The 19494-nt window shown below is 26.5% G+C and overlaps 1 protein-coding gene and 1 long non-coding RNA gene across 4 annotated transcripts; one reads left to right on the top strand and one right to left on the bottom strand.

Annotated features, from left to right (window-relative positions):
* Nucleotides 1-3192: 3192 nt before the first annotated feature.
* On the top strand, nt 3193-4738 carry LOC114928838 (uncharacterized). The gene is made up of 3 exons (XR_003819130.2): nt 3193-3839; nt 3912-3988; nt 4184-4738. It is a non-coding gene; the product is annotated as an uncharacterized LOC114928838 (long non-coding RNA).
* An 831-nt stretch (nt 4739-5569) lies between these two features.
* Nucleotides 5570-19263, bottom strand: LOC114928833 (aminopeptidase N-like). 3 transcript variants are annotated; one of them, XM_029300202.2, is made up of 14 exons: nt 19132-19263; nt 16314-16795; nt 15573-16025; nt 14854-15037; nt 14154-14289; nt 13676-13754; nt 9269-9609; nt 8306-8451; nt 7851-8041; nt 7411-7713; nt 7263-7329; nt 6110-6208; nt 5824-5961; nt 5570-5745 (listed from the first exon to the last, which is right to left on the bottom strand). In XM_029300202.2, the coding sequence occupies exons 2-13, from the start codon at nt 16754-16756 to the stop codon at nt 5860-5862; spliced, it is 2544 nt and encodes an 847-aa protein (XP_029156035.2). In that variant the 5' UTR covers nt 16757-16795; nt 19132-19263; the 3' UTR covers nt 5570-5745; nt 5824-5859. The 3 variants fall into 3 exon arrangements, with proteins under 3 accessions (XP_029156035.2, XP_029156033.2, XP_029156034.2); XM_029300200.2 differs by having other exon boundaries at nt 8306-8586; nt 19132-19262; XM_029300201.2 differs by lacking the exon at nt 19132-19263 and adding an exon at nt 18510-18737 and having other exon boundaries at nt 8306-8586.
* Between the last annotated feature and the right edge of the window lie 231 nt (nt 19264-19494).

Genomic DNA, 19494 nt, shown 5'->3' with positions numbered 1-19494 from the left:
AAAATAACTAGAACAAATTAAATTACTCATAAAAAAATTAAAAAATAATTAAATAATTTATATTATATATGATAATAATAAAACATTTTATAAAAAAAACAGATTCAATAAATATAAGTATTGAAAATCTCTCCTCCAATTTTAAAGTCGACCAGACTGGCAATAATTTATTTAAAAAATTAGTTAAATTACAACGTTTCGGCTGTCATTGCAGCCCTTTTCAAGTAATCAGATTAATACAATAAATCAAATTTACAGCAAACCCCCGACAAAATTAACCATTGTTTTGATGAACAATGTATAACTGACAGAAGTGAGCACGAAAAAAAAAAAATAGATGTCGACTGTTAGCAGGAAACTTAGTCACAGTGACTAAGTTTCCTGCTAACAGTCAACATCTATTTTTTTTTTGTGCTCACTTCTGTCAGTTATACATTGTTCATCAAAACAATGGTTAATTTTGTCGGGGGTTTGCTGTAAATTTGATTTATTGTTTTAATCTGATTACTTGAAAAGGGCTGCAATGACAGCCGAAACGTTGTAATTTAACTAATTTTTTAAATAAATTATTGCCAGTCTAGTCGACTTTAAAATTGGAGGAGAGATTTTCATTATTTATTACTGGCGACTCTTAAGGATTATCATTTAAATATAAGTATATATATAACATGTACTTATATTTATTGAATCTGTTTTTTAATAAAATGTTGTATAAGCTTAGAAAACTTGACTTTGACGTAACTAGCAAATTTTATTTAATTATTTCACGACGGTTTGACGTAATAAAATGTTTTATTATTATTATATAAAATATAAGTTTAAATTCTTTAATTAATTTTTAATCTTTTATGATTAATTTAATTTACTCTAATTATTTTTGTACGAGAAAAATACTATTATGGGTATACGTTTTATAATTAATTTAATATATTTGTGTTTAAAAATTATATTTGACCTTTAATTTTAATTTTTATTTTATTAAAATTAATAATTAACATATATACTTAATTGCGAATTATATGGATGAAAAAAATCCCCATTATGTGTGTAAGAGATTTCGGAACTCTTTGCTATAAAATAATTAAAATTAAAAGTCAAATATAATTTTTGAACACTTTTATATTATTAAGAATATATAATTCGGTTCCCGAAATATATTAATTCATTATAAAACGTATACGTGATATTATTTTTCTCATATAAAAATGACTAGAATAAATTAAATTAATTATTAAAAAACTAAAAAGTAATTAAACGACTTAGACTTAGATGATAATAATAATGAAACATTTTATTAAAAAAAGATTCAATAACTAGTAGGTCAGGTTATAATTTTTTATTTATTTATTTATAACATTATGAGCTATTAAGCTCATCATCTCGTTCGCTCTCTGTCTTGCTTTCATTCGGCAAGTCACAAACGATATATGATACTCGTATGTTCCTACTTCAACTCTCGAGAATCTGAAACAAACGAAACTCGTGTCCAATATACAGGGTGTCCGGTAACTAACAGACCAATGATTACAAATGGATTCTTTGGTCAATTTGGGAACGATTTTTCCTCAGCGAAAATGTCGAAAAAGGTCATCATTTTTTACAACTTTCCAATCTTTGTCATTATGTATCTTTATAACTAAGCCTTAAATTAAAATTTTATTATAGTAAACTCTACCTGAAATTAACTGAAGAATGTAATTATGTTAGACTTTTAACTCCAAAACGTTTAGTTTTCAAAAAACCTATTTTTTTCAATCGCTTATAACTCGAAAATTATTGACTTCTCAACATTTTTGCTAAGGAAAAATCGTCTCCAAATTGGCCAGAGAATCCGCCCTTAATCATTGGTCCGTTAGTTACCGGACACCTTGTATATATTATATAAAAGTGTATAGCACGTCAGAAGCTTGTGAGCTTACAGCGATAAGTAAAAACAATTGCGTATTTATTTCATTGCGTTTATCTGTTTAAACGCGCGCTTTAATTTTTCCAACGTTTTTGCCTGTTTATATTTTAAAGGTCCTCTCTTCTAAAAATCTTGTTTTAAAGATCCTCTCCGCGAGCAAAATTCGAAAACATAAATTATTTAATATTTTTACTTTATTATTTGTAAATCCTCGGTAATTTCAAAATTTTTCTATTTGAAAATTATTAATTTTCTATTGCCAATTAATTTTATCACAGACTTTACTCTTACTCCCATTGCACTTTCGTTTGCGGTTTTCAGTATACGATTTTTTATCGTAGTTACTGAAAATTATTATTGTGAATTATACTTGTGCAGTGATTTGAAGAATTTACAATTTCGTTGAAATTGTTGATTTTTCAAAAAAATTACGAGATTCGCGGAAATTGCGTGCTTTCTTGGCATTTTCCGTTCGCGGCAGGCGGTTTATTTTTGATTGTTGCAAGTGTTTTTGTTTTTTTTTTTATTAAAATAGATAATAATAATGTGAAATAAATCACGATATTTGACAGATGTGCATATATATAGAAATTGTAATAATAATAATATTATATCATAAAATTGTAAATTGTTTCAATTTTTTATAGACTGCGATAAAAGATTTTACATTTGGATAAGAAACTGCGGTAAGTTAAAATATAAAATTCTTGAAAACGTAAAAATATTTGATAACGTAAAAAGGTGAACTTTGAAAAATAAGGAACTTAAAAATTGCACTAATAAATGGGCTATATGTGAGCCGTGCGCGGATGTAAGGTGTGTTATATCGAAATTTAATTAATAGAATTGAGAATTAATCCCAATTTTAAGTCTTACAAATGTCCAAGCTAATTTTTTGTACCTCGTGTACATTTTTGAAAGTTATATCGAAAAATTAAATTTTAATATGCGTCTTACATCTCACATTTCGCATACGGCTCACATATAGCCTATTTATCTCTTATACTTTATTTCAACCCTTATAGAAATTTATTACTAGTAACGCCAATTTATCACTTATTTCGAGTAATTAATCACTTTTATTTCGAATACTTAAATTACTGTATATTATAGTATTTTAAATACTCGAAATAAGTGATTAATTGGCGTAGTGATAAATTTCTACAAGAGAATAAGGAGCCTTTAAATTCTTAATGTAAAAAATTTCAAGTAATTTTCTTTAATAAAATTTAATTAAAAAATTTAATTAAAAAATTTTTGAACACTGTGTTATATCACATTTAAAATCGTGATTATTTCAATAAAAAAACATTTTATGTGTAAAAAATATATTTTTTATATTTAATAAATTTTATATATATATATGCATATATGTAAAATATTCTCTCTCACTCTCTCTCTCTCTCTCTCTCTCTCTCTCTCTCACACACACACACACACACAACGGGGGCCAAATCTCTCAAATTGGTCTCATGATCAATTAGCCTGGATTCGCACCAGGGGCAAAGTCTGTTGGTAATGTCAAACGAATTTAGCCTGGACTTGCACCAGGGGCAAAGTCTTTTGGTCGAGTCTACGAAATTTAGCACGGACTCGAACCAGGGGCAAAGTCTTTTGGTTCAAGTCTACGAATTTAGCACGGACTCGAACCAGGGGCAAAGTGTGTCGGTAAGGGGCAAAGTCTATCGCACGAAGATGGCGGTCTCTTCTTTAGGCAGGCCTTTGGCGATCTGTCTATTAATCTGTGTCAATACCATAGTTGGCAATTAATTCTAGTATGACCGACAGATTGAAAGTCTCTAGAAGTAAGTCTCTAGTAACTTTTACTTTTAGCAATTATTACTAGAATGAAAAATTACTAGGGAATTATTTCTAGGAACTCTAGATAAATTCTGACAGCAATAATCAGAAGTGTGTGTATTTACTTTGTTGTGTATGTATATTTATTTATATTGTGATAAAAAATTGTTACCAATTTATATATTTTTAATTTTATATGCTACAGAAATTTTTCTCTTTGTTGTCTACGTAGTGACGCAATTAAGAAGTAATAATTTTATGTGAAAACAATGTTTATTTTTTGTAAGTATATACATGCTTTTATATTTTGAAGGTCACCAAATTTTTGTGCTTACTACACATTCATTATTAATAATTATTATATATTTATAAAAATTATTATATATTTATATTTAAAAAATTTATATACATTATATATTTAAAAAAATGTTATTAAAATGTAACGTGATTATTAATAATTGTTAATATATGTTTCAGATAAAGGACAACATTATTAATAATAGATGTACAATTCATGATATTAACAATGGATGTAATTGCCAATAACACAGTCAAGGCAGATGTACCTTAATATTTTAAGGCAGATGGAAAAAGATTTTGATATGGATGAGAAGATCTCTATATTATTTTTAATAGCAGACGATTATGCAAATGCTACTTGCATGTTCTACTATATTGTAAATTATAATTATATAGTTTATATTCAACATAATTAATAATTATATATATATATATATATATATATATTTAAGTATTTATATATATAAAATTGGAATTTGATAGTTACCGACATCGTACCGACAGGCCTATTTAGTAGGCGACACAAACTCCCGTAAGGCATTGATTTTAATATAAAAGTCGCTGTTCAGAAAAACTTGCCGATAGAGTAGAAATTGTCAAAATAAAGGCAATGTTTATATATTCATCTTCTTACAAACAAATTCAGATTAATGCCGGAATAATATTGTGCTTCATTGTCAAAAATTTATTAACACACATGATATACATATATTAAAAATGATTAAACGAAAATGACCGAATTGGATCACAGTTAATTCTAAGAGCCATCCGGATAGAATTGGTTATTTTAATATGAAAACAAATCTACATGAACCGTACCAGTTGACGATGAAATCAAGACATCTTGTCAGATTGCAAACACAAATGTGTTTGGATGTCATTGATTTTGATGTTCCTTTTATATATGATGAATTTTGTGTTTTATATTATTTACATGAGATTTTTTATTGATATTATTTGAAGTTTTTCTACATTACATTAACGATTTAATTATTACATCAACGAAACCATATAATAATTAAAATATATAATTGTTTGTTCAATTCATTATGTTCAGATTCGTTGGACTCTTCTTCTATTGTTTCGCGTTTGTTTATTTTGTAGATAATTGAAATAGCAGTATCATAATAATTAGTAATATCGCGTAACGGAACTGTATTTTTAAATTACTCCATAATTCAAGATGCTCCTTATTCGTGACCCTATTTCTACACAATTGTGTTAATATGTTAATGAAATCTCTGTTCTCCCTTTTTATGACTCTGATATTTATTATTACTTACTTGAGATGTCTTACTGGTTGTATTCGTGATGTTTCTACAATTTTATCACTTAATTGTTTGCAAGCTGTCTTGTAAATTAATATAATATAGATCTTTTATATATTAAATTCGAAATTATTTGCATTTGTACAAAAAAAAAACAAAAAAATAAGGATATAATAAAAAAAATTAAAAACATGTCAATATATATATATATATATGTGTAATTCAAAATAAATAGATAGTTTATTTATCATTTAACAAACATATATATTTATATCTATATATATTATTTATATTTATATATTTATATTTTTATTTTACATCTACCAATAAAATTTACAGTAATATTATATGGCTATCTTCTTGTGCACTTAGGCAATAATATATAGCTCAATTACATCAAGTAAGTTCGTAAAAAAATGAAAAACTTGATGCATGCAGTCATAAATACAAAGGCATCGAATAGTAATACATCTAAATAAATAATAATTAAAATAGTAAAATAAATAGTACATACAATATAAAAAAATTATTCATATGAAGTATATTCACCCATGCAAAGTTGTAATTTTTTTATTTTAGAATTTATCACCAGAAAAATCTACCAAAATAATCTCTTTGTCTTTTGATTTGTTTGTTGCGAATCGATATTCGGCTTTCAATTTTGTCAGAAATCCGCCCAATGAAACTCTAATATATATAAACAAAGATTTGCACAATGAAATCAATATCCTCTTTATATAATATAAATAAAACAAATACAAAATTAATATTCAGAAATTAATAAGACAGAACAATATTTCTCTTACATTCGTTTTCTATAATAATATTTATTTACCGTTTCTATGCGATAGCTCTTTAAAAAATCTTCTGTAAAATTTATTCCAACAAATAGATCTGCTTGGTCCTTTATGCTTTCAAGGTAGTTGTTTATTTCCTAAAATGTATTAATTTTTTAACATTATTAATAAATAACGTTGATGTAACATTATCAAAATTATTTTAAATATTAAATAATAATTATTAATATCGCACCCAAATTTTCAAAGTTTTCCAATCACGCTGAAATTTGGAGGAAATGTAGTTCTATCAAAAGTAAAATTATTCCTCAAGTCGTTTGGTCCATATCTTACGGGTGCTTTGTTAACAGGGACTTGCATTTTTATCATTTCGGCTGTTACGTCCAACTTCAAACATTGATAAATTTCAGAAGATTATTCCGATTTTAAAAAATAAGACATGATTTCGAAACGTTTATTTACGTACTTTAATCTAGTAAAATTGATTTTTTCTGTCAATAACAATTTATATAAGATTTTAAAAAACAAAGTAAAAATCAATTTTTTCTCAAATTTAGCAGTAACAGCGTTCGAACTGCATCATGGGTGACACGCTTGGTTCTAAAATGGACTATATCTTGAAAATTAAAAGCCTGCCCATCTCGGCCCTAGAAACGTTTTAAAGGGGAATTTCTACTTTTTTTAAGATTTTTTTGAAAAAAATCGAAGATGTCTAAATTTGAAAAAAAATTAATTTTTATTTTGTTTTTTGAAAATCTTATATAAATTGTTATTGAAAAAAACCAATTTTACTAGATTAAAGTACGTAAAAAAATGTTTCGAAATCACACCTTATTTTTTTTTAAATCGAAGTAATCTTCTGAAATTTATCAACGTTTGAAGTTGAACGTAACGGCCGAAATGATAACAATTTAAGTCCCTGTTAACAAAGCACCTATAAGATGTAGACCAAACGACTTGAGGAATAATTTTACTTTTGATAGAACTATCCCTAATAGCACAACATATCAGAAAAATATTCAGAGGATATCCAGAAGACATTCGAACATCCTCAGGATGTTCTCTGAACGTCTTTGGGATTTGCGTGCTGTTAGGGATACTTTCTCCAAATTTCAGCGTGGAAAACTTTGAAATTTTTGGGTGGATTACTTCATAAATAATGCCCTACATATAAACACGTAAAATTTTTACCTGAGTTTGATTTACAGAATATACGTTATTAATAATAATAATGAATGCTGCAGTTATACTAACATTTCTAAAAACGGAAAAACAAATGTATATATAATACACATAATAAACTTTTGTACACAATATTTATAAAGATATGTCACATTACTTTGGTTTTATTCTGTGCAAATTATATAATATGTGCTGCAGTATAGTTGAATTCTTTGCGTGCTTCGTAATAATATGTAAGAAACTGTTAAAAGGATTTGGATAATCCTGCTTTGTAGAAATATTTTGTTTAAATGTTAAATAATTTTTGATGAGATTAAAATCTTCAGGGCAAGCCAAGTATTCTAAAAATTTACTGTCAGATTTGTTCAATCCTTTAGTATACACTAATTGCCATGTGGTCTCGTCTATGGTAGTCATCAAACCTTTACAATATGTCCATTCCTTCCACCATGGCAAAAGTCTAAAACATAAAAAAAAATTAAAATTTCTTATTAAAGATTAGTATCTGCACCTGGTGATCAAATCATTTGAACATTATAGGCGATATCTACAAAAGAATTTGATTAAGAAATGCAAAAAATATATAACAATATTTACTTGTATTTTGCAGGATCTTGGAGATGTTGTTTTAATTTATTATTGGCTACTGTCTTACAAGTGATGTCACCGAAAAAACATGCCCATCTTGCAGCTTCTTGTCGTAAACATATTCTGAGTTCGTCTGTATCATCAATTTCTCCATATTTGATTCTTTTAAGTATCTCGTGTAATATTTGTCTTACTTTAGACTAAAAATCGTTAACTATATATTTATACGTTCATATTATAAATATATTTAAAAATAATATATTTTTCATTATATTTTCCAATAGATTATTAAAATTTTCTCTGTCTATGAAATAAACATACATACATATAATAATATAATATAATAGTATGTAAAATTTTAACGTTACGGTATATATTTTTCTAACTATTTAAACTTTTTCCAGTAAATGAGTGCATATGCAAATATGTGAAATGCACTTTCATTGAAATTTATTAATATTTACCGTAAAATTCTTAATTTCTTCTTTCACCACTATAAAAGTACTGGACAAGTATTCCAGAGCTTTAAACATAGGATACCATGGTATATAATCTTCCTCTTTTTGCAAATAAATTATGACATTCCAGAATACAACGCCTGTGAGTTCGCCTGTTATCATTAAATTAAATGCATCATTGATAATTTGGGCACGATTAAGAACATGAATCTTCGTGTAATTATCAGACATTAGATAATTTGAAATTTTTTGCCAATTTTGTTCATCATAGTTAACGCGATAGTATCCTGTCGAATAGTAAATGATGAATTTTATCAATTTCTATTGTTTTGAATAATTTTATCATTATAATGTAGTCATTTTCAAACATTTTGGTTTTATATTTCTGTTTATGTAAATTATAAATTAAAACATATCAAAAATGTAATACATATAAATAAAATGCAAATACATATAGAAAATCATTTATAAAAATGTAATCCTAATATTTGAAATAATCGAAAAAGTAAAACTGTGCAAGATATTGTTGTATACCATTAAATAAAATTGATACTAGTTGTGAATAAATAATAATAATTTTATGCTCTCCAATATATATAATTTCCGTAATATGTAACGTTATGATAATTGTATAACCTAAACTTATTATTATTAATTTTACAAATATAATTATCTTTTTAATAATTTTACTAATATTAGAATATATAAAATACCTGTAAAAAATATAACATTAATATTGAATGATATTATTTAGAAAACGCTTATGTATATCTTATATATAATATTATATATATAATGCAGAAAATTACACAAAACATTTTGAAACTGTTATAGTTATATAATAAATATCTCAGATTTATATAGGACAATAAATAAAATAAGATAAAATATGAAATAATGTCAAATATATGTGTGCAAAATATAGACGAGAAATAAGTCGTAATAAGCAGTACATTGGTTAATATTTACCAGTTTGTTGTATATTAAAAATCATCCAACCATTTTCTTCAAATGGTAATGATAATTTTAAATGCTTTTTCGCGCATACCATATAATGATTAAAATTGTTAAAATCGAGAAATGTTTGCGTAGTGAAAGTTACAGAAATGCAGCGAATTTTTAATGTGTCGTTATATTGTATCCGTACATGTGTTGGACTCATTAAATCAGAATAATTACGTTCTACTTTAATGAGAGGACAATGCTTCTCCAAAGCCCAATCTTTCATTTTTGATTGTTGTAAAAGAATATCATAATCTCTTATTAGAGTTGGAAGTCTCATAACGTCCATAAAGTCATTAAAATATAGGCTAAATACATAAAAAACAAAATATATAAAAGAATATTATAAATATGTTAAAATTGTCTGTTAATGTGTTAATATTAAAAAATTTTAATAAATAATAAGAAGCAAAATATAAAATTGCACTCTCTTCTATTTATATATTTATATATATTTTATATTTATATTCTGATAAATAAAGAATATAACATAATTTTAAATAAAATTTAACAATTTTTTTAAACATTATTAGCATTAATAAAGATTATATTTAAGCAAAGTATGCAGACAGTATAAAATGATTAAAAAAAGAACTAATAAGAAGTTGAAGACAAAAGAAAAATAAGAAAAATAATATAAAAGAGATCGATTTACAGGGAAGAAAGTTAAAATACAAAAAGTAATGGAAAAGAGATATAAGGGTGACATATATAGAAACCTGTTAAATATTATTAGAAGTCAAATGTAGCACAATATGCAATTAAAAAAATAGATATTATAGGATTTACAAACAATATATTGTTTGTTTCCTCATATATGAGGAAAAAAAGAAAATAATAAAAAGAATAAAAATAATTTCAAAATTATTAAAAGAAATAACAAATCATAAAACAAAAATAAAGCACCAACGAATATATATATATAAAATAGTGATAACAATAAAACAACAATTTCTTTCTACACAAACGATTTTCATAAAAAATTAATGAATTTAAAAATAATTCTAGTAGAAGATCTAGAAAAATAGCGGAATTGTAACACTAAGAAAAAAACATTATGATATAATGTCGGAAGAAACGAAAGAAAATAAGAGACATTATATAAAACTTCTATTATTATTACATTTATGTTGTACAATTTTATTTATTTTATATTATCTATATATATAAGCACCGTCCGTCTGTCTGTCTGTCTGTCTGTCTGTCTGTACCCGAACTACTTCCGCATTTGTGGACCGATTGTCTCGAAATTGGTACCAAAATGTTGCAAATTTTTCGGGGGTGGCTGCTGTGGGTTTTTTTTTTTAATTTTTTTATTTTTATATTTTTTCCTCAGAGGAGGGTATGTTTTTGCAAAAAAAATTTTTTTTGCAATATTTCTGAACACATGGTATCAAAATGTTGCAAAATTTTTGGAGATAGCGACGATACGGTTTTTTTAAGTGTTACACTTCCACCTACTCACCCACCCACGCATTTACCCACATGCATGCGCATTTATGGACCAATTTTCACGAAATTAGTACCAAAATGTTGCAAATTTTTCTGAGGAAACTGCTGTGTGGGTTTTTTAAGTTTACGCCTCCACCCACGCACCCACCCGCGCAATCGCATACTTATGAACCGATTTTTTTTAAATCGGTACCAAATTGTTGCAAATTTTTTGGAGATGGCGACGATGCGGTTTTTTCAAGTGTTACACCTCCACCCACGCACCCACCCACGCGTATGCGCATTTATGGACCAATTTTCACGAAATTGGTACAAAAATGTTGTAAATTTTTCTGAGAAAGCTGCTGTGTGGGTTTTTTAAGTTTACGCCCCCACCCACGCATCCACCCACGCAATCGTATATTTATGAACGGATTTTTGTAAAAATTGGTACCAAAATGTTGCAAATTTTTTGGAGATGGCGACGATGTGGTTTTTTCAAGTGTTACACCTCCACCCACGTATTCACCCACCGCATGCGCATTTATGGATCAATTTTTACGAAATTGGTACAAAAATGTTGCAAATTTTTCTGAGAAAGCTGCTGTGTGGTTCTTTTAAGTTTTATCCCACCCATGCATCCACCCACGCATTCAAACATTTATTCACAGACTTTTTCGAAATTTGTATTCAAATTTTGTCCGGGATGGCTACTATATGATTTTAACAAATTTTTATCACTTTATTTATCCACCCACGCACCCACCCACGTATCCACGCACCCATGTGCATACGCATTTATTGACTTGATCACAGATTTTATGATTGAGGACTTTGTAAATAATAATGTTGTAAATCCCGAAAATATGGCGTTAAACCATATACAACAAATTCTGATAAATAATGGAAGTAGTTGTGAGAAATTTCAATTACCAAATCCAACTGAAATAAATATTTACGAAACAGAGTATAATGTAGATGAAGAAAAAATACGTGGTGATTATTTATTATCTACACTAAATGATGAACAAAAATACGTGTATGATATAGTAATGCGAGCAATTAAAAATGAAAATGAACTTAAGCGTTTGTTTTTTATTGACGGGTTTGCAGGAAGTGGTAAAACCTATTTATTTAACACATTTCTAAGTGTTATTCGAGGAAGAAATGAAATAGTTCTTCCATGTGCTTCAACTGGAATTGCAGCCACACTTCTGAAAGGAGGAAGAACTTATCATTCTCTGTTTAAGCTTACAATTCCAATTGATGATGCAGCTAAATCAAATATTAGAGGAAATTCTCAAGCTGCACGAGAATTGATCAATGCAAAATTAATCATATGGGATGAAGTGAGCATGACTGTTGGACATGCCTTAACAGCAGTTGATAAACTTTTAAAGGATTTAATGAAGAATGATCAACCATTTGGAGGAAAAGTAATTTTATTTGCAGGAGATTTCAGACAAAATCTTCCAGTAGTACCTCATTTACACAAAACAGCGATAATTGAATCGACTGTAAAATACAACCCTATATGGAGGAATGTAATTAAGGTTAAATTACAGCAAAATATGAGAACTGCGGAAGAAAAAGAATTTGCAAATTGGTTAATGCAACTCGGAGATGGTAAATTATCAAATACAGATGGACTGAATCTAGACACGATTGAAATTCCACATGATTTTATATCAAAAGAATCTCTTATTAATGAGATTTTTGGTGATAGAATTACCATGAAAAGGATTAGAGAAAATCAAGATCGAACGATTCTTTGTCCTAAAAATGAGGATACTTTCAAAATTAATGATGAAATTCTTTGTCTAATGGAAGGAGAAGAAAAGGAGTATCTCTCTATTGACTGTATTGTAAGTGATGATCCACAGGAGCAATTAAATTTTCCAACTGAGTTTCTAAATTCACTGACACCTTCTGGAATGCCAGTTCATCGGCTTAAAATAAAAGTTGGTGCTACAGTAATCTTATTAAGAAATTTAAATACTAAAAAAGGACTTTGTAATGGTACAAGATTTATTATAACTAATTTGAAAAATAATATAATTTATGTAGAAGTTATAACAGGTCCTGCTCGAGGACAAATTGTTGATTCTGAGGATAGATTTAATTACAAATGATTTGGAACTGCCATTTAAGTTTAAACGAAGACAGTTTCCTATTCGAGTGTCATTTGCTATGACAATAAATAAATCACAAGGACAAAGTTTAGAAAAAATTGGAATTTATTTGCCACATCCTGTATTTGCTCATGGTCAACTTTATGTGGCATTTTCTAGAGCAACAAAAAGAGAAAGTGTAAAAATTAAAATTGATGAATGTAGCAATCAAGGACATTTAATTGAAAAAAGTGAAAAATGTTTTACAAAAAATGTAATATACAGGGAAATTTTGTAAATTGAAGAATTATGACATTGTATGAGAGCTAATAATAGCGGGTTAGCGGTGGGTACATTAGAAATAAAAAAAATTGAGTAAAATGTAAAAAAGGATATAATAATTAAGTAATGAAAAAAATATTTAAAGTATATATTAATTAAAATAATGTTTTATATTTAAAAAATATGAAATTGTGTGGAAATTAAAATAAACAAGAAAATAAAAATAAAAATATATAATAAATATTTAAATTATGCAAAACGCGGTGTAAAATAAAATATCTGGGAGAAAGAAATAGATAACATAGTAATCATCCAAAAAAAATTTATTTATTTTGATATAAATTTCGTGAAAGTCGGACAACAAATGTGGAAATAGTTCGCGGTAATACAAAAAAAGAATTAATTTTTTGTGTTAAAATGGATTTAATATAGGCTATATGAGGACCGCGCGAAACGCGGTCCGAATAGAAAGGCTTTGAGGACCGCGCGAAGCGCGGTCCGAAAAGCTAGTATTCTATATTGTATTACTCACTCTTATCGTTTTACTTACCGATTTACATATGTCTTTATGCCTTTCTCAAATATTTTATCTGTGAGGACGTGTTGCATCATGCGTAGTATAAAGGGTGCTACAATTTACATAAAAATTATGAATTAGATATATTATAAATATATATTTATTTTAATAGTTATTTGTAAACATAACAATTTTTTAAAGAAAAATTATATACTGTATATGTATGTATACAGCGTAATAATCGCGCAAGAGTGAAATGTTTTTTATTGCCGCACCGTTTATCATTTTATTTATAGCAAATCTTTGAAGGACCATTTAATTAATTCCCTCTATTTACATATGTGCGGCTATTACCGGACATTTTGTACATGCGTGTGTGGGTGTGTACTTTTATAAAAATAATATTTAATTAAAATCCAAATAAATAATTAATTATTTTTTAATTTTACACATACTTTAAAATATTTATAATTAAAAATTTACGAGGATTATTTTATTATATTTCGTATACCTCTGATAGAATTGGGAATTTCTAATGAACTGTTAACTTGTGAAGTAGAAGGCCACATATAATAACCATCCAAATTAAAAGAGTAATGTTGATTTTGGACAACAAATAAATTTATTATTTGATTATCAGGATAAGTCTATAGAAAAAAATTATTAATATATCAATATACCCGTTCTTAAAATACTTGAATTAAAAACAAATATTAATTTTGTTAACGTTATTTCATTCTAAAAACGTAACACTCATTTTGCAGAGCGCACATTAAAATAAATATAATATAATCTAAAATTTTGTATTAATATAATTAGTAAACATTACATATTTTTTAAATTATTGTCTTATGATATTATATTGTAGGCTTATTTTTAACAAATTTTTTAAAATAAATATTATGTGTACTAGTTTTTGATTATTTTATTTCATTTGAGATTTTATCAAAATTTAATATCTACTAAAGTGGTGTTAAAAATTAAAAATTGTTTTAAAATTAAATATTAATTATATGTATGTAAATATGTGAAAAAAATATTTTTCAAAAAACATTTTTGAACATTTTTTATTTTGTATAATGCTAAATGTTTTTAAGACGATTCACAAAATTAAGAATATTGTGCAATATGAGTGTTTAATTATTGTATCATTTGCGAGAAATTATTGTATCATTTGAAAGCATGATTGTATTGAAATTATTTAGATTAACCTTATTGACAGCATACGTTGCAAGCAATGTAATAAGACCTTCTTTAAACCAAAAATCCGACACTAACTTCTCGTCCATCATGTCAATAAACCATTGCCATGTCACTTTACGTCCTATTGATTGAGCTACTTCGATTTTGTTAGCAACAGGACATAATTTTTTATCGTAAATGATATCTGTTTCTCTGAAAGTTATATTTAAATGTTAAGACTAAGAACTTTTATAGAAAATACTACTTTATTTTTGTTAAAATAATTTAATTTAGTTGTTAAATGTACAATTTACAAACTCATAAGTACAATGTAGCAAATAATATTGTATATCGTACAAAATAATATTTTTTTATTTTTTAGTTTACAATATAAAACAACGATAAATTTTTGTTAATGATGAATGTGAATATTGTTGACAAAAAACAATAGTTTGAATTAAATAAAATATGTCATTTCTTTTATAGCTTTATTGCAGTTTTAGCATCTACTTTAGGTACGATTTAGCATACATACTCTACCCTTTATGTACGTATTAAAACGGTAAACTTTAACTTTGTAAAATAGTACGGATTTTAATTCCATTAAAATTGTTGTTTTTGCAATTCCTTATACTTACTTTATACTTTTGAACGTTTACAGAAACCAAAAGCATACATGTTTTTAAATTTTATAATTTTGCATACAAATTAATTTCATTTTTAATGTAATTTGAAGCACTTGACTCACCTATAAAGAACAAGTCCGAAAACGTTTATGTCTTTGTCAGGGAAATTTGGAATTGCAACATAATTCACGTTCCAAATAATGTCCCGTTTCCATTTATGTTTAAAATGCAACGTGATATTTTCAGTTACATTTTTTGCAAATTCCATGTAAAATCCAGATTTAAGTCTGCACCACATTTCAATGTTTTGAGTTTTGATACCAAGAGGGAATAGGTGATTAGACACAACCATTGTTACGTGATGGGTCATCATTTCTACAGGTGTGGTATTGTAATGTTTCCATTCAAAATTGTACTTATCTTTTTCCGTATTTCGCAATGGCATGTTTGACAAAGTCGTGCAGTTATGACATCTCAAAGAAATGTTAAAGGTTGGTTCTAACAATAAATTATTCCGATAACATGGAAACGCATGTCGGCCGCCTATTATCTGGAAATGCAGAGCACCTACCCAACTACATTTCAAAGAACATAAATTAATGAAACTTTTTTAACAAGCATAAAAATATTGAGAATTTAAAAATGTATAAATGTTACAAGCGTTAACACATTATATTTTATGACTTAATTATATATTATATATTATTATAATAATACAGGTATAGATTTACCCTTGGATTTAAATTCCGTGATATATAATAACTTTTAGAATATTTGGTACATAAATATATAGTATATTAATAACAATGTCTTATGTAATTGCATATTGTACTCTTTTGAATAAACATTTATTATTTACTTACGCAGTTCCAGCTTCTTCCATGTCGAAAATTCTAAAGCCTTTATCAGCAGTACCAAAATATTTTATATTTAAAATGTAATTTCCTGGTGATAACTCATTAATAAAAGAAATATTAATTGAGTTTTCTTTAGTATTATATGTCGGTTTATAAACTATATCTTTATCATTTTGATATTTTTTAAAATTTGTAATTATAACTATATTGCCAATACATAATTTTTTTGAATGTAAATATATGTGTTGCGTTTTGTCAAGAATGTTTATGCTGATATTGTATTCTCCATAGAAAATATTTTCTTCAATATATGATGTAAGCTTGATATCGTAATGCATTGGTTTTATATTATTTGATGGTCGATAGCACAAAGATTCATTACGAATGAAAGCCGTCACAGCAATAAAAATTAATCCGCTACTTAATAATAGTTTTAGAAATATCATCATGTCGAAGAAAAGGATAATTTATTTCAGATCTGTAAAACACTGGACAAAAGATAAATAAAGAAATTAAATATAGCTTAGATGTCTTTTTCAAATGTATAATGTTCTTATATATAAACAAAAGAATAAATACAAAAAGTATTAAAATAATTAATTAAAAAACCAACCTAATTAATGAAACATTATATGATAAGAAAACAATGTGCAAATTTCAAATTGCACATTGTTTAAAATAAAATTATATATATATGTATTTCAATGTTACACATATTTCAATTAAAAGCAATATAGAAGTATTAAATTTATAGTTAACATATTTTATATTTTTTAAAAATAATTGATCTCATTGTCAAAAAATTATATACATTTAAAATATATAGAATATTATTTGGAATATAAAGATTTATAGTATATAAAATTAGTTGCCTTAAGTAAATTACTTTTGTAAACACAAGAGCCGTCCTTTCTACATACATACGTACGTGTGTGTACATTCAAAATGAGAAGAAGACAGTATGGATAAGAAAGACTGAAGAGCGGCGGGAAAGAGAAAGAGGGCACATGTTTATTATTATGTTCCTATAAAGGTTTGTTTGCTTTCTTCTCTTAAATTGTGTATTGTAAATTCTAAACGAACATTTACCGAGAATAAAGCCAACATAAATTCAATTTCAAATTGTTTAAATTATATATATGATAAATTTTATATATATAATATTCCAGAACTAGCAGTAAACCTGTTAAAAGCAGATATCTGATATCATTTGGAGACAATTATTTCTCAGCTAAAATGTGGAAGTATCAATAAATGTCGAGTTATAAGAGATTGAAAATAAATGGTTTTCCTCAAACTAAGCCTTGTGGAAATAAAATATTAAAATCACATTTATCAATTAACTTTAAGTAAAGTTTTTGTTAATAGAACTTTAATTTAAGGTTTGATTACAAAGATATATGATGGCAAATTTGGGAACGTGTAAATAATGTTAGTGTATCTCGACATTTTCGCGGAGGAAACATTAACTCCAAATGATCTCAAAAATCCATTAACAGGTTTACTACAATTTCTGGGATTCCTGTATATAGTGGGTTTTTTTCAGATATTTTAGATTATACGCATCAAAATAGATGTGTTAACAATTGCTTCAAATTTATAATATTATAGATTTTTTCATTCGATTGTCAATTAGTATATGTTCTATCATTTTACTGTATAATGTATAATTAATACTGACAATGAGTTTAAGTACAAAAATTATAATCTTTATCAATGCTTATTTTATTAAATCTTTCTATTTGATGTTATTTTTTTATATATATTCTCACCATCGATATACCTATTAATACATGTAATTTATTGTTTTTATTTATAAAAAAAATAAAAAGTAAAAATTAAATTTGAATCTTTAAATTTAATTTTAATATCTGAAAACGTTTCTACTTCAATGGAGTATCTTATTAAATCGCTATGAACTATTGTTTATTCATTTCTAATTTAATATTAACATCCGTTTTGAACGTTTTATATAAAATATTTTATGTTATAAATTTTATGTAAAATATTTTATATAAAACGCTCAAAACGGATGTTAATATTAAATTAGAAATAAATAAACAATAGCTCATAGCGATTTAATACTAATATGTTATACTAATATGTTAGATATCCCTTAAAATTCTGTTATACCGTATGATTAAATTTTTTGTATTTGTAGACAAATATATGTTTTTATATTTTTAACTTATTTTGACTTACCTAATATTTCGGAACAGTATGGTAATTGCAAAATTATATGGATGAAAAATATATATTTTTTAAATTACTGCAGCAAATTAATGTTTTAGCAATATGCAATGGTCGAAGAATATAATTATTCACACGCACTTTATTTGAGTTGTTATATCTACCACGATATGGCTCGAAAGACCACGAAAGACTGACTGATTCTCTGTACATGTCATCATGATAAATATATATATACACACACACAATATTGTATATAGATATATATTATATTTTACTTCACAATACACGGGGGAAAAATTTTCACAAATAATATAGTGTAATATTTCGTAATGTACTCATCGCTTTCGATAATTTTGTCTTAATAATTTTCTTTATTTTATTATTTTAATAATTATCGCAATAATTATCTTAATAATTCTATTTATTTTATTTTAATAATAATTTAATTAAATTAATTAAATTATAGGTATATTTCAAACGACTTGATTGTCAAAAATATTCTTTATTCTTAAGATGTCACATAAACGTTGTTTGGACCCTTGGTTTGGGTCCTCTTCAAGTTTTAAAATAATGTATTAAAACGAATTAGAATTCACAACCACAAATTTTAATCAAATAAATCTTAACATACCTTATATGACATGATATAAAATCAGACAATCGATGTCGAATTGTCTAATTAAACGATGTTTACACGGCCGATGACAAGGGCGTATAATAAAAACGGGAGGGACGTTACACGACTTTAGGGTCGACAGCATGATATAAGACAAGGGTATGCTTATGCGCATCGTAACGCCAGCTAACCAATGAGGGTGCGATTACATGGACGCGCGGAAACGCGGAAACGCGGAAACGCGGAAGAGAAAGTAACTAAACTTTACTAGAGTCCCGCATTTCCGCGCGTTCCGTTCCGTCTGTTTTGATTGCCTTATATTACATGGACACAGATTAATAGACAGATCGCCAAAGGTCTGGATGAAGGAGAGACCAG

Source organism: Nylanderia fulva, unplaced genomic scaffold (assembly GCF_048542155.1).
Source record: "Nylanderia fulva isolate GAGA-0341 unplaced genomic scaffold, ASM4854215v1 Scaffold274, whole genome shotgun sequence".
In the NCBI taxonomy this organism is placed as follows: Eukaryota; Metazoa; Arthropoda; class Insecta; order Hymenoptera; family Formicidae; genus Nylanderia; species Nylanderia fulva.
The sequence above is the reverse complement of the archived record's forward strand: the minus strand, read 5'-3'. Positions and strand labels throughout refer to the sequence as shown.